The sequence below is a fragment of the Vanessa tameamea genome, chromosome 7 (assembly GCF_037043105.1).
Source record: "Vanessa tameamea isolate UH-Manoa-2023 chromosome 7, ilVanTame1 primary haplotype, whole genome shotgun sequence".
NCBI lineage: Eukaryota > Metazoa > Arthropoda > Insecta > Lepidoptera > Nymphalidae > Vanessa > Vanessa tameamea.
This window is the reverse complement of record NC_087315.1, coordinates 10,925,591-10,939,056: the sequence shown is the minus strand read 5'-3', so window position 1 is coordinate 10,939,056 and position 13,466 is coordinate 10,925,591. Positions and strand designations below refer to the sequence as shown.

Genomic DNA, 13,466 nt, shown 5'->3' with positions numbered 1-13,466 from the left:
AGCGTTGCACTTGAAATATCTCCAGCCAAGTTTGATTACCGTCCCATTGAACTATGCGAGTTAGGGAATAAATAGTGCACTTATATATACATGTATTATAACTTCTGCGCAGTTGGCTGTTCCTTCAGACTGACCACAGATAACGTCTAGGAAGACATGATCATCATATATTTAAGCCATATATACTACTAGTAATACCATCATTTCAAAAGCACAAAATTTATTTCTTGAGCGGTTTAATTATCAAGTTTATAATAACAAGGAGTTAATTTGGTCAGAATATAATATGTACAATTATAAATAAATCTGCATGATGCTTCCGCGTGACTTATTTAATTTAAATGTTGTTTATATGTCGTATATTAGGAGTAAAATGTACGCTTATGACGGTGATATTATATATAATGTACGTAATTGACCTTGGGCTGTATTTCTGGATAATATCACAGATTATAAATAGCTAAAATATATGTGGATGTGTTTTAACGCACGCGGTCATTGTGTAAATTATTATTATTTATGCTGTATTAGTAGCACTGTTATATTTTTTTAAATATGTTTAAAAAGAGACAAAGACAAATATTCTATTTTATATTTAAACGATTGGTCGTCGTATGTGTGAATGGGTCGAATCAACTGCTATAAATCTCAAATTTTGGAAACGCTTTTGTCTCTGATGAATATCCCTGTGTTTAATACACAGGTCATCAGAGCCTCATATCAAGTTATTTGAAATTTAGTTTTATATTCGACCACTTTATTTTCTATTAATAAAAATTGTTTGTTTTTTAATTATCTATATATTATTATTAAGTATTTTTAATCTATCATTTAAAATGAATAATGAAAAAAGTTTAACCCATTAAGGTTACAGTCATATCTGCGTGGAGTCTTCGTGAGCTAATATTTCTATATTAGCAAGATCTGTTTCTGTAGTCAAACTTATATGAAAGCCAATCTAAAATAAAGATTTTAATACGTAATTATCATTAAACACCAATTTGTAAGTATAATATAAAGCTGTTCAACCAAGTCTAGATATCACAACTTTCTCTAAATAATAATTTATTATTAATATATTTACGTAATCAGGTAAATTTGAACCGGGTCAATGCATAATAAAGACTAAACTAGTTTTATATATTAGTGAAATTGTTAATATCGTTTAATTAAATAATTCATTCAGTAAATTAAGCGATCGAGTCTGATTTCTTTTATATAATGTAAATAATCTTACATAGAAAACAACGATGTTTTTGTAGAGTTTCTTTGATTGAGTACATATTTCTGCGGATGTTACTTATAATTTACACAATACAATTTTACATAGGGATTTTTAGATTGTCTTTTATAGTATATATAAAAATAGATGTCACAGCATAATCTGTATGAAGTGACTTTTGTTTTACAATGTTTATATTTTAAACGTTGTCGTAAAGTTGAATTCGATATTATTCTTCACATTTCACTTAGTTTACTATGAGTGTTTTCTCATTTTAAATATAATTATATTTTATATTATTAAATAGCTCTCAGTAGGATACATTATTAAATTTTTTAATACATATTAAGTATATAGAAAAAAAAATAGAAATCGATAATTTGAAAAAATAAACGCAATATTAGTAAATACTTTGACTGGTTTTTATACAGCTAGCTTCATATTTATCGTATGAAATATGATTAATTATATAATACCGTACATGAGTATTAAAACGTCGATTTGGAGAGCGATAGCTGACCGATTTTGCGCGTTATTCCTCGCCAACGATTTGTCTGAACACATTTAATTATATCCGCTCTGTTCCATTTTCGCGACGAGGCGAAAAACGTTACGCTGTGCTTCCGTGATAAGACGCTGACCGATCGACGTCGACCGGCGACCTGACATGATCGTCTATGAATAAGCGTTTGAGACGATAACGACACGTCAACGAAACGACCTCTCATCTTATGGACAAAGCAATATGCAATACATTTTGAAGGTTTGAGTCCTACACTACAGAGACAATATGTTGGATACAGAGGTTACTGACATAATTTGGATGTATGTATATTGTTCGTATATTTTAATCAGACTCTTATATACGACCATAAAACACGCACACACACACACATTCACAGTATTAGTTTTCAGTTATTTAAATATTGATGGCTTGTATATCTGTATAGCCTAAAATTTTGATTAAATTTTGAAAGGTTCACAATTATATCAGTGATAGGGCCATTGATATTTCAATATTTGATAACAGTCCTTTGAGCGTCGGAATTGGACCCACCTACCTAGATGTGCATTTTAATTACTCCTAAGCACTTTGTATAGAATATACAACTTCCGGTTTCAATGATAAACCAGTGTAATAACATATACAAGAGTCATATTTCTTAATCTAACAAAGGGCGGCGATCACTTAACATCCGGTGGCATATTAGTATATCTTCCTACTTAATATAAATTCAAATAATGGTCCAAGCTTGATGTGTTTAAATAAATATGAGTTATATATACCGAATGGATATAATACTCGAATACATGTTTATTAAATTATTTTCCGAAGTTGTCTCTTCAACGGATGAGAGCGATTTTGCTCTGCAGATTGGGCTAGTAAAAAGTTATTTTATTTAAAACGAATAGTAGCATCCCGGAGTTTAGTTGGCATCGAAATACTCCGCCACCACGAAAGGCATGTAATGGACGTTTGGTGGCACTCTTTGGTAGTGTTTTGGGTTTGTCGTTTTCCACCATCCACCACTTTTGCACTATTATACGAATATCTTATGGGCTATTCTTCGTTGGGAATGACTCTCGTATTCAAGATCGAATAGTTAATGATCATCATGATTTGCGACCACGATACATGTCGGTTCATGGTGCCAATGAGCAAAGCCAACCGCATCCCATCAGGTCAGTATTGATTACACATCGTCTCTTAAGTCGGTGACGTGAATTTTCTCGCATATAAAATGTCGAGATTACGAACTCATGTTAATTAACGTTGCAAAATTGCATCGCGCTTAAAACAGTTTTCAAATTGAGTTCAAGCGAGTAATTAGATCAAGGATGATAAAATTCTGTTTTGAATTTGATTAAAAATCACTAAATTTTTTGAATGATTTAAAATAAGTGAGTTTTTTTTCGAGTAGGTTCTAACGAACTTTTCAAATTCAAAATTTCAAACATTGGACTTTAGATATTTATTATGATCAAATTCATATGAATGCAAGCGAAAGATGCGTGAAATTAAAGTAAAAATATTCGCAATGTAAGCAACAAGTATTTTTTTAGTTTACTTTTACTTTTTTAAATATAGTACAAGTGTAAAAAAGCTTAGTGTTTGCACGAAATTGAAACATATTTAAATAATACGCGCAAATTCACACCAAAACATTGAACAAAACATGATATTCGTAACATACAAGGTCGATTGACAAAATACAAACAATACAATGATCCCATTCGGGAGATATATACGCATATAATATGAATTCACGAGGTGTGTTTTATTCCTGAGTTAATAGCGATGCTGGAGTGCGATCAAACGGGATGTTACCGGTCGTCAATTAGGCAAATTCGTACATTTGGCAAGCGTCCCGAACAACTGTTGTGCAGAGTTCTGCGCGGCTTATTCGCGGTATGATAACACTATGCGTTACCATTTATGGTTGTTCTGGTTTCAAAATTCTCACAAGACATTAAGGATGACGAAGTTTCAGGAAGAGAAGATAAATATATTTTCTTTGTTGACTCAAAAATGAGTAATGTTTTGATTTACGACCTGCATTGTACGTACGACATTGTATGTTTATTAGTATATTTTTGATGTTGTCATTGTTTCAAGACGTTATATTTCAAACGTCATAAATAAATCTTATAAATAATGCTGATGATATGTTAATTAAATTTATTTTATACAATACTACTGACTTATTAGTTTCTTTTCGAAATTATTCTTTTGTTCATAGTATTTATTTTTTCGTTTTAAAGATTCACGCCATTTAAACTACTTAAATCTCTTACTTGGAACTTTCACTTTGATTGTATAAAATATGATAGAAAATGTAAAAAATATATCAAAACGATGTCTGTCAACGTATTTTTTACTAATGGGATTAAATTGACTATAAATTAAGCTTGTACTCTTTCGTTTCGAACTTATTCACCATACCAATACACTTTCATAGAAAAAATGAAAATTTCTAGCTTAGAGCATTCGTTTCGGAGACATTTAAAGTATTTTTAAACGCATATTATACGAAAAGGAAATATGTGTTAGATCTGAGTAAACATAAACCGTTGTAAGTACAATTGCTGACTGCTTTTATTTAATAAAGTAGTATATTTTCTTTGTTTATACCTATTTTCAAACATATGATATGAATCTATATGTTAAAAACGTAGCCTATTTTTAGGTCTTAATAAATCTTCTAAATATATACAAATACGTTCCAAAGTGTACGTACTTCAAATGTTTTACTTGGTTTACATATTAAGACCTATTTCATAGACAAGATAAATTCACACCCTAGTACGAGAGAACGGGAACAGTGCCAAGTAAACTAATTGAATAACGATTTGAACATCGATTTCGTATTTATGAAAAAACATAACGTTCGATTATTATTTAAGGACAATAGTACTGAAGTCGGAAAAAATACTATTTATAATTATTTTTAACTAGCTATACGTCCCGGCTTCGCTCGAGTAAAGTGAGTGTCAACATAAATCGTAATACATAAAACAAGGGATAGCGCCGGGCTCGCTAGAGCTTCAGTTGGCATGTTTTTTTCTGACAACTTTAACAATCATTGTCATATTTAAGCCAATTTACAATTTAAAAATGACGCAAAGATGGGTCAATTACATCTGCAAAATCGTGGGTGACGTCTGGCGAAAACAAAACAACTCAAAAAGAATCATGTGCCTAATTTGTATTGACATTTAATATCGCACTTAGCAGTGAAAAAAAACCTGCACGTGGCGGATGAGAACATGCTTAGTGTATAATACGGATGAGTATTTGGAAGGTGGAGTAATCTCTAAACCTTATCCTGAAAAGGGAGAGAAAGTAATTTCCCAGCAAATTATACAAAGCTCACTTTAGGGTAATGTTATGATGAAAATATTAAAAATATAAAAAAATAATACTGTACGGTAATTATGATGATAATTATAATTATATAATATAATAATAAGAAAAAAAATAAGACTCAATTATATAAAACCTACATACGGCGACGATGACAATGATATTATAAATATAGAGAATACACAATAAGCTGTATAAAACAACCACAAATAGCAATGTGTCTTGTCAGTTCTTGCGATTAACATTAGTAGCTAGTCAGCGAACTAGAAACTTCTAATGTATAATTATATTTCCCAGTAACATAGTTTGCTAGTGATTGGAAATATATATGCCTTAGGAAATACATACATATGCCTGTCAAAACAATTGCAACAGCATCTGATATCGAATCACTTGCAATCAGTATTCGTTTGAAATGAATTCGGCGTTGTTTAATTTGTGTTAGGAATATATCATATTAGTAAAACGTAGTTAAATTGCGTTCGTCTAAATCTCATTGTCTTTGATTAGTAAATATTTGACAGTACACGAGAAGACTACGTTTAGAGTACGGTCAATATCTCAAAGTCAACAGTGATATTATGCAATTGTATTGGATTAGGTGAGTTTTTTTTCAATTATTTTGTTTATTAAGATGCGAATGGTGGTAGTAACAATACAGATCGAGTTGTCGATGGAACTTGTCTATAAGCCAAACGTTTGAGAACCTTAGCATACCCGAACAATGATCTCTGGTTTTTTTTTTAATTGCTAAAATTTTTACTAGTATTTGATTGTGGAGTTAAATTACGCTCATAGTGAAAAATATTAAAAAAAATTATGAAATAAAACATTAAACATGAATAAGATATATATATACATATATAAATATTTGTTTTGTTATATAAATAATAGTTATTAGGGACATTCATTAGCAATCCATGAGCGTATAAAAGCTTGTTATTAATTCTTAAGTAGAGAAAGGAGCAAAGGGTACTGTTTAAAAAAAAATTGAAACGTATTTTCTCTCTCATTTGTTATCCAATCCTCAACAATATTAAAAATATTAAGTCTGCACTCATCAGGAAGTTATATAAAAATCAAGTACCTCACAGATCTTACTCAAAAATTAATAAAATCGTGATAAAACTTTGATGTTATAAACTTATATTTTTGCCAGTTTCAGCAAAACGTTACATAACAACGATTAAAAGTATAAAGTAATATATAAAACAGGAAGTTCCGGCCTTGTGTTTAGTTATATTCGTGTCATGTAAACCATCGAAGCTGTTCGAGATTTAAAAAACAAACGTATTGATTTTTTATCTGTTTTCAAATGACGAAAAACACTTGTTTTTAGTGAAATGAATCTGTACGTAAATGATTTTGATACTTTAGGAATAACTTTAAAAATAATAGAAATAGCGTTAGTCATAAAAAGCCTATGTCCGTCCTTGGAGTTCAAGCTTATTTAATACCAAATTTCATTAAATTCAGTTTAGCCGTGAAGGGGCAACAGACAGACAGTAACTTTTACATTTATAATATTAGTATAGATAAACTATATACTACGAATGTATGCAAACCAATAGAACTTATTACACCACGCTGCCCCAATAAGGGTTGGAGGCCAACATATCATAAACACAACTTTAGCAACTTGAAAATTAAGTTTTGCACGTTGTTGTAAAAACCATAACGTCATATCAATTTATAAGTACATTTTTATAGATTAATGTAAAGTGCATCAATAAATTTATACGCGATGTATTTTGCGTACATAGATACATTTCATTCGAACTTTACGCATCTATACTGTACTCAAAAAAAGTAAATGAATCGTTGTGATATTGACGTTTTTTTCACTGTATAAGATTGTGCCCAATTTACACTACGTCTATTTTAAGTGCTGAATGTACAGATTCAATAAAAACATGTATTTATAGTTAGTTTAGTTTGCATTCTATGTCAAACGTTTGGTCAATGGTCTAGAATTTGGCAATCAAAGTTTTATGCATTGCACACGTCATGTTTCTTCCCGTTTCTCGACGAAACCACAATCCGAACCGTAAAATAACGTATTTAGAGACAAAATGTGAATTGTTAAACCCTGTGAAAATAACGATATAATATCATAATCTTTTAATAACAATAGTTGTTAATATAAATTGTATCAAATTAGAACATCTTAACATTTAAAATTCAAAGAAAAAACTTTGAATTACTTAAGTAGACAATATTGTAAACATAGTCTCCAATTCAAGCAAAATGATATCATAAATAACACTGAATGAAATTAATAAATATTTTCATGTGTTTTCTCTCTCTCTCTCTCTTAGTAAAATAAATAAATAAGCTAACTAAATACTACGTATGCGATTTTAAATGTTATAAAGTTGTTTTCTTCGTAATTCAATTTTAACCAATATTTTACAAATTTATGCGAAAACATTGGCAGAATGTTTTACGTCGAAAAGAAATTGTGTTAAAATAATCATTGGAAAAATGGAATTTAAGCGTTTCTAAGTATTGCATATTTCGAGCATATTTAAAGGGAATAGGTTTAAATGAGCTACTTTTAAATTACATTATATTCGAATCAAATATTATCATCGCGAACCTTTAAATATTTTCATAATTTCATTGACATTTGAAAACCTGAATATCAAATACTAATGTTGTAAATGCGACAGTTACTCTATCTATATGTTTATTTGTTGCTCCATCACTGATTTTTTTATTATTTGTATGTTTTACACCTGACGACCAACCCCAAAACATACAATAAATTATAAATCGATATCGTCAAAAACCATCTATAAGTTAAACTTACGAACTTTTTCATGAGAGGTTCTACGAGGTAATATTGATCACTTATACTGTTTTGTATAATGTTAAAACAACACCAACAATAAGAGATACATGGCAATTTTTCTTCTTTTTATTTTTAAACTAGCTGTTACCCGCGGCTTCGCTCGCGTAGCATATGAATATATTTACAAATTAACTTAAGATATTACGTAAATTTAAGACCTCTTTGTATACTACATTGGTATGTATTTAGTATGCAGAAACGTTTAAATGCGAATCAACTAATTTTTAATTGGTAGCCCAAAAATAAAATTTCGAGCTTCTAACTTCAAAATGACGGACTTCCAGACTAACCTGTATACGAAATGTCAACACCTATATTTCCCTTTAGACATAAAATATCCAAAAACGCTTAAATGTGAATCAACTCATTTTTAATCGGTATCCTATTAACCCCTTAGATGTAGAAACACTTAAATAAGTATCTACTCCTTTTTAATCAGTATCCCAAAAAGAAAGTTTCATGTTTCTATCTTAAAAAAAGACGGACTTCCATACACACGTTCAACCCCTATTTCACCCCTTTAGGGGTAGAATTTCCAAAATTCGCTCCTTAGTGGGTGTCATGATATGCTATTTTCCCACGAAGAATGGGAAATATTATTTTATTATAAGTGAAAGATATCGTACACTTTATTTAATTTATTTGTATTTGATGAAGTCTTTCTCCCTTTGTAATTTTCAATGCAGTATTACGAGTATTACTCATATAGTTACAGAGCTTAGAAACAATAAATTCAAATCACTTATTATTATTACTTATTATTATTTTTCCGATATATCTGTCAAATTTGCAGAACTTTTGTAACGTTTTCCTTCAGTTTAATAAAGAAAAACATTAATTTTTAATAACAAAAAATGTTCCGTACATTTAAATTGGTTGCAAATTTGACACGTGATGTAAAATAATATATTTAACACCACTCCAACTTTGCAGAACTTTTGGAATTTTGGTCTCAAGAACTGAGCAAATTATGTTAATAATGTTCCGGACCGCAGAACAGGTTGCAAAATTTTATAGTTTGTTTTCATACCATTCCCGACCTTACATCAAAATTTGAAAACTTTTGGAATTATAATGAATTAATTGTCTTCACTGACTGGACTATATATGGAACTGGTAAGTTTTTATGTCGTGACCATCTTTACTGTATTACTTTGTTTTGAAAATTACTGCTTTCTTTTAATTCTACATAGAAAAAAAACCCTTTTAAATTGAATACGTTAAAACATATTACGATCCTAATCCACTATAAAATGAAGCTGAAAATTATAGTCCGTTACATTTTATTGATTTTTTATTTACAACCTAACAAGCGCACTCCGGCGCAAGGATACGACTGCCAAATAAACAAACTAATGGTTTGGCATCGTCGTGTGCTTTTTCAACTTTAAGAAACATGCGAACAATATTTATTCGTGTATTCGGCTTCGTCTTATAGAAAATTGTACGTTATTAGCAAATGAGTTCATCGGTTCATCGAAAAGAATGCGTTACACATTTCCTCCAACAAATCAGATGTTCACCTTGAAGACTATTCGATTCTCATCAATATATTTGCAGTTACTATGATTTCTCGAGACCCGAACACAAGTGCCCCGGACGCACACATTAATGTTCACATTCGTATTGTGAATAAACATCGTAATGTAGCAGATAAACTAGGATGGGAGCCAAGACGAAAATATGCCACGCCGCGTTTTTCCATTGGATTTTGCGCTTTGGAAACGGAAAGCAGTCCCAACTGACTTCCATTGTTAGTTACAAGATGGAATGCGATAACGCGACCGCAAAAACTAAAAACCCCAACCTTTCATGTAACCTCACATTATCTAATACTCATGTCATCTTCCACAAATATCTGCAGTTTTTATGACTGAGGCGATGTGTGAAAGAAACGAGTATTGCATAACTGAGAACGAAGACGCTTTGTTTGGGTAGTGTAGGTATCGTGTGTTGATATGATCATCTTGGGTATTAAAAATGTGTGAATAATGTACCTAATTGTGTGGTGGTGTTCATTCTGAGTTGTGTGCTGTTTGTGTTGTTTGTGTTCGCTTGCAAGGTCACACGTGGTCATTGTCCATATCACGAGACAGGTCGATGCACACACGTCAAGGTGGGTACGGAAATTTTCATTCAACCGCCTGTTCTATTTACATCGCCACAAATTATAAGTGGCGCATTGCGCGCACTTCCTCCACTGACGTACGGTGTTCGAACCTTCGCGGTTAGTCCGTTCGTAATCGAAGTTTACGACTGGCTTTCGACCCGCGTTCCCGGAATAGGTACATTAGGCGGAAAACGGGCGTCTGTCACCGTCGGACAGACGAGAAGCTATGAAGAGGAAATGATTTCGAATACGGGCGGATTTTACGTAAAGAGGCTTTAATATCCGCGTGAGTCGGCGTCTACGAGTTCAGGATAACGCTAGTGTTTACGTCCGTGTTCACTGTCAAATGTGTTATCTGTTATGTGAGCAGGTGCGTGCGCTGGCGTTGAACGGCGCGTGCGCGGTCTATTTGTGTCGCATCGGTTACATAAAACAGTCATGTCCTCACCTCCTCTATCTTGAGGCTCTTGCGGACCACCTTGCGGGTGACCGCGGTCTCGTATGTTTCCTCGATTGTCTCCGCCATGGTTGCGATACGCGTTCTGCGCGGGCGTCGCGCGCGACTGTTACGGCGGTACTGAGCAGAGTACGGTTATTTTTAGTTTTCAGTCGCCGGTCGGCGTGGTGCGTCTGACTCGCCCGAACGCTCTACTCTAGAGATTTGAGGTTGAGGGAACTCAGGACACTACGCCGACTCGCCACTGGGCCAACTGTTTAATGATTTTATGTCGTCGTTCAATTTGATTGACAGTATAAGTATGTAGGTATTAATAATCACAGATGTATTATAGTATAATAAAATAGTTTTGTAAACTACTAAATTAATATCTCTAAGCTTAGATCCAAGCTTTGGATAATTTAGTAACGAATAAAAAGCGGTTTTAAAGCGTTGAACTCACATTAGTTTATAAACGCAATGTAAGTTGCAGACCTATGGAAGATGAATACTCTAAGAATAATAATAATTAAAAGTTTAATTATTATTATACTTAGATATTATTTGTGAATGACCTATTAACTGTTTTCGTATGTATAGATGCAGTTTAAAAAATAAAATAATACAAATAATAATATAAAATTCCAAAAAAAGAATTTACGCGTATTTTTTTCAGAATTTATAAAATTTCTTGAAAAGGCAATATATATGATAATAAATATCAAACATTGAAATCTTTATTACTAAGTAATAAAAAGTAAACGAGAAATCCGATTAAACGGATTATTACAAATGATATACTTCAGGGATAAGGGAATAAGGAGCTCAACTTTGTAAACAAGTGTTAATAAATGGGGAGATCATATAAGAAATCCTCTTATAAGGAGAGCAATAAACTTTTAAATCACAATTTTTATATATTTTCTGAATCTAATTAAATGATCCTTATTCTGTATAACAATTTGTATTTTCGTCAAATCATCATTCTTCTGCTTATAATCTTTTTTCTGTGTTTTTAGACGTATTACATACAGGGTGTCCTCATTTGGGTGTTTAATCCTAGATTACTAACCTAAAAAAAATGTCAACGCATAAATACTAACCGTCGTTATTTTAACTACATATACATGAAAAGGAGATTTTTAAAATTTAGTGAAATAAAACTTTTATTATCTGTATTTATTTATTATAAGATAAGATTATTGTATATTTCGAAGCAGATTTTTTGGGATTAAATTTACAAATACCACATAATCTATGTCTTATTCAATCATTTAATCGAGATTAGTCAAAATAATGATGAGTAGGCATTAAAGGGTGAGTCTACAGGTAGGTGTTATAACAGTCCCTTGACTGTTATAACACCTACCTGTAGACTGTACTTGGGGTTGAACTTCAAAGTTTAGGAAAACATTAGAAAATCATATATTTCTTCTTGTAGCAAATGGAATGTCCCCTGGTTTCTGGGGAGTTTTACTGACTTTAACGGGAATGGCTAAGTTGGCATTAGGAAATTCATTTACATGAAAGGATTCATTGAAATTGATCGGGAAAATAAGGAAAATCGGTAAGGATGACGGTTGTGCGATTAAATATACAACACTTAATCATACACTACAGGAAGACAATACAAGTAATTAATATAATTTATTAGTGAGTCTCGTATTTGATTCAATCCTTTATCTTGGAAGATATTTTATTTATCTCAAACATTATTCTCACCGTTTAACAACTGAGTCAAACCGAACCACTGCTTTCCAACTCACTTCCAGTCCATTTTCCATGATTCGCCATCATCTTCTAATAACTGAGGAAAATTTTTCAAATGAAAAACAGTGTTTTGTTTTCAATTTGAAAATTACCGATATATTGACGTACAATACGATAAGGTAAAATATTCACGTGTAATAGTTGACTTCGTCGATGAGTTGAGCCATGTCCTATGGCTGCTGGAACGGCGCTCACAGCCGTGTCACTATACGGGCTGTCTCATGGGCAATGAGTCTGCTGAGATTAGCTGAGAGATCAACCGGATATGCGCACGCATACTATATTGTGATATTTTTCGTCGATTCGACCTAATTCTAGGGTATTTTAAACAATTGAAAACAAAATCCCTACTAAGTGTAACAATACAAAATCTTTTGAATATATTCAGCATTCAAGTGGACATAACAGTTCACTTTAAACAAAAAGTTATTAGAGTTAGTCGCCCTCAGTTCAATCTAAAAACAAAGAATTTAATTTGTGGTCATTTCTAATTTTATGGTACATTTAATTGGTTTTATTAATTATATAATAGTTAAAAAATGTATTATAAATTCTTATCTCTAATTATTGCTTATATTTATTTTATATTTTTAATACATATTGTGCAATATGATAGTGCACGGTGAGACTGTAAGAAGAAGAACTTTTGCCTAGATAATTTTGATATGTATTTTTTTTTATTTTGATGTAATATCGTATCTACTGTTGCTTGTAAATAAATAAATAAAAGGGTGGCTTTACGCGGTATCGACTAAAAAATGGCGCCAGGACGCCGAGAAGGCCGGTGAAGTCGGCGACACGTAAATGAACAATTAGGGCTGTGAAACCATTCACGCGATAAAAGCTTTTGTTTTATAGAGGTTTGTACTTTTTTCTTACATTGGTAACTGAATTTTATTTTATTATTTCAATAGACTCAAATTTTATTTTATCTACGATATGTTTTACTGTTTTATCCGATAAAGTAACTTATCTTTTAGCAAACTACTGCTTAATACTTAAAAACTTAATAAGTCTTCCCAATAGTCTGTTCTATTACCTAAGGCATCGTCCATGACCTGATGATGATGATGGGTCCTAGTATATAATATGATTATGGAAACTCATGAAGGTTTCCTCACGCTTCAATCTTTTATCGACTATTAATTCCTGTATGTGAACAAAGCCTTATTGCTAATCAGCGCCCTCTTCCAGTGAACGTTTGGCAAA

General features: G+C 31.8%; 1 protein-coding gene across 1 annotated transcript in view; it reads right to left on the bottom strand.

The window, feature by feature from the left end:
- The window catches only part of Tmod (tropomodulin), a 76,606-nt gene extending 65,905 nt beyond the window's left edge, over positions 1-10,701 (bottom strand). Inside the window, exon 1 of the mRNA XM_064215466.1 lies at positions 10,500-10,701. Coding sequence (XP_064071536.1) covers positions 10,500-10,577 — 78 coding nt within the window. The 5' untranslated portion in view covers positions 10,578-10,701. The remainder of the gene's footprint in view (positions 1-10,499) is intronic.
- Between the last annotated feature and the right edge of the window lie 2,765 nt (positions 10,702-13,466).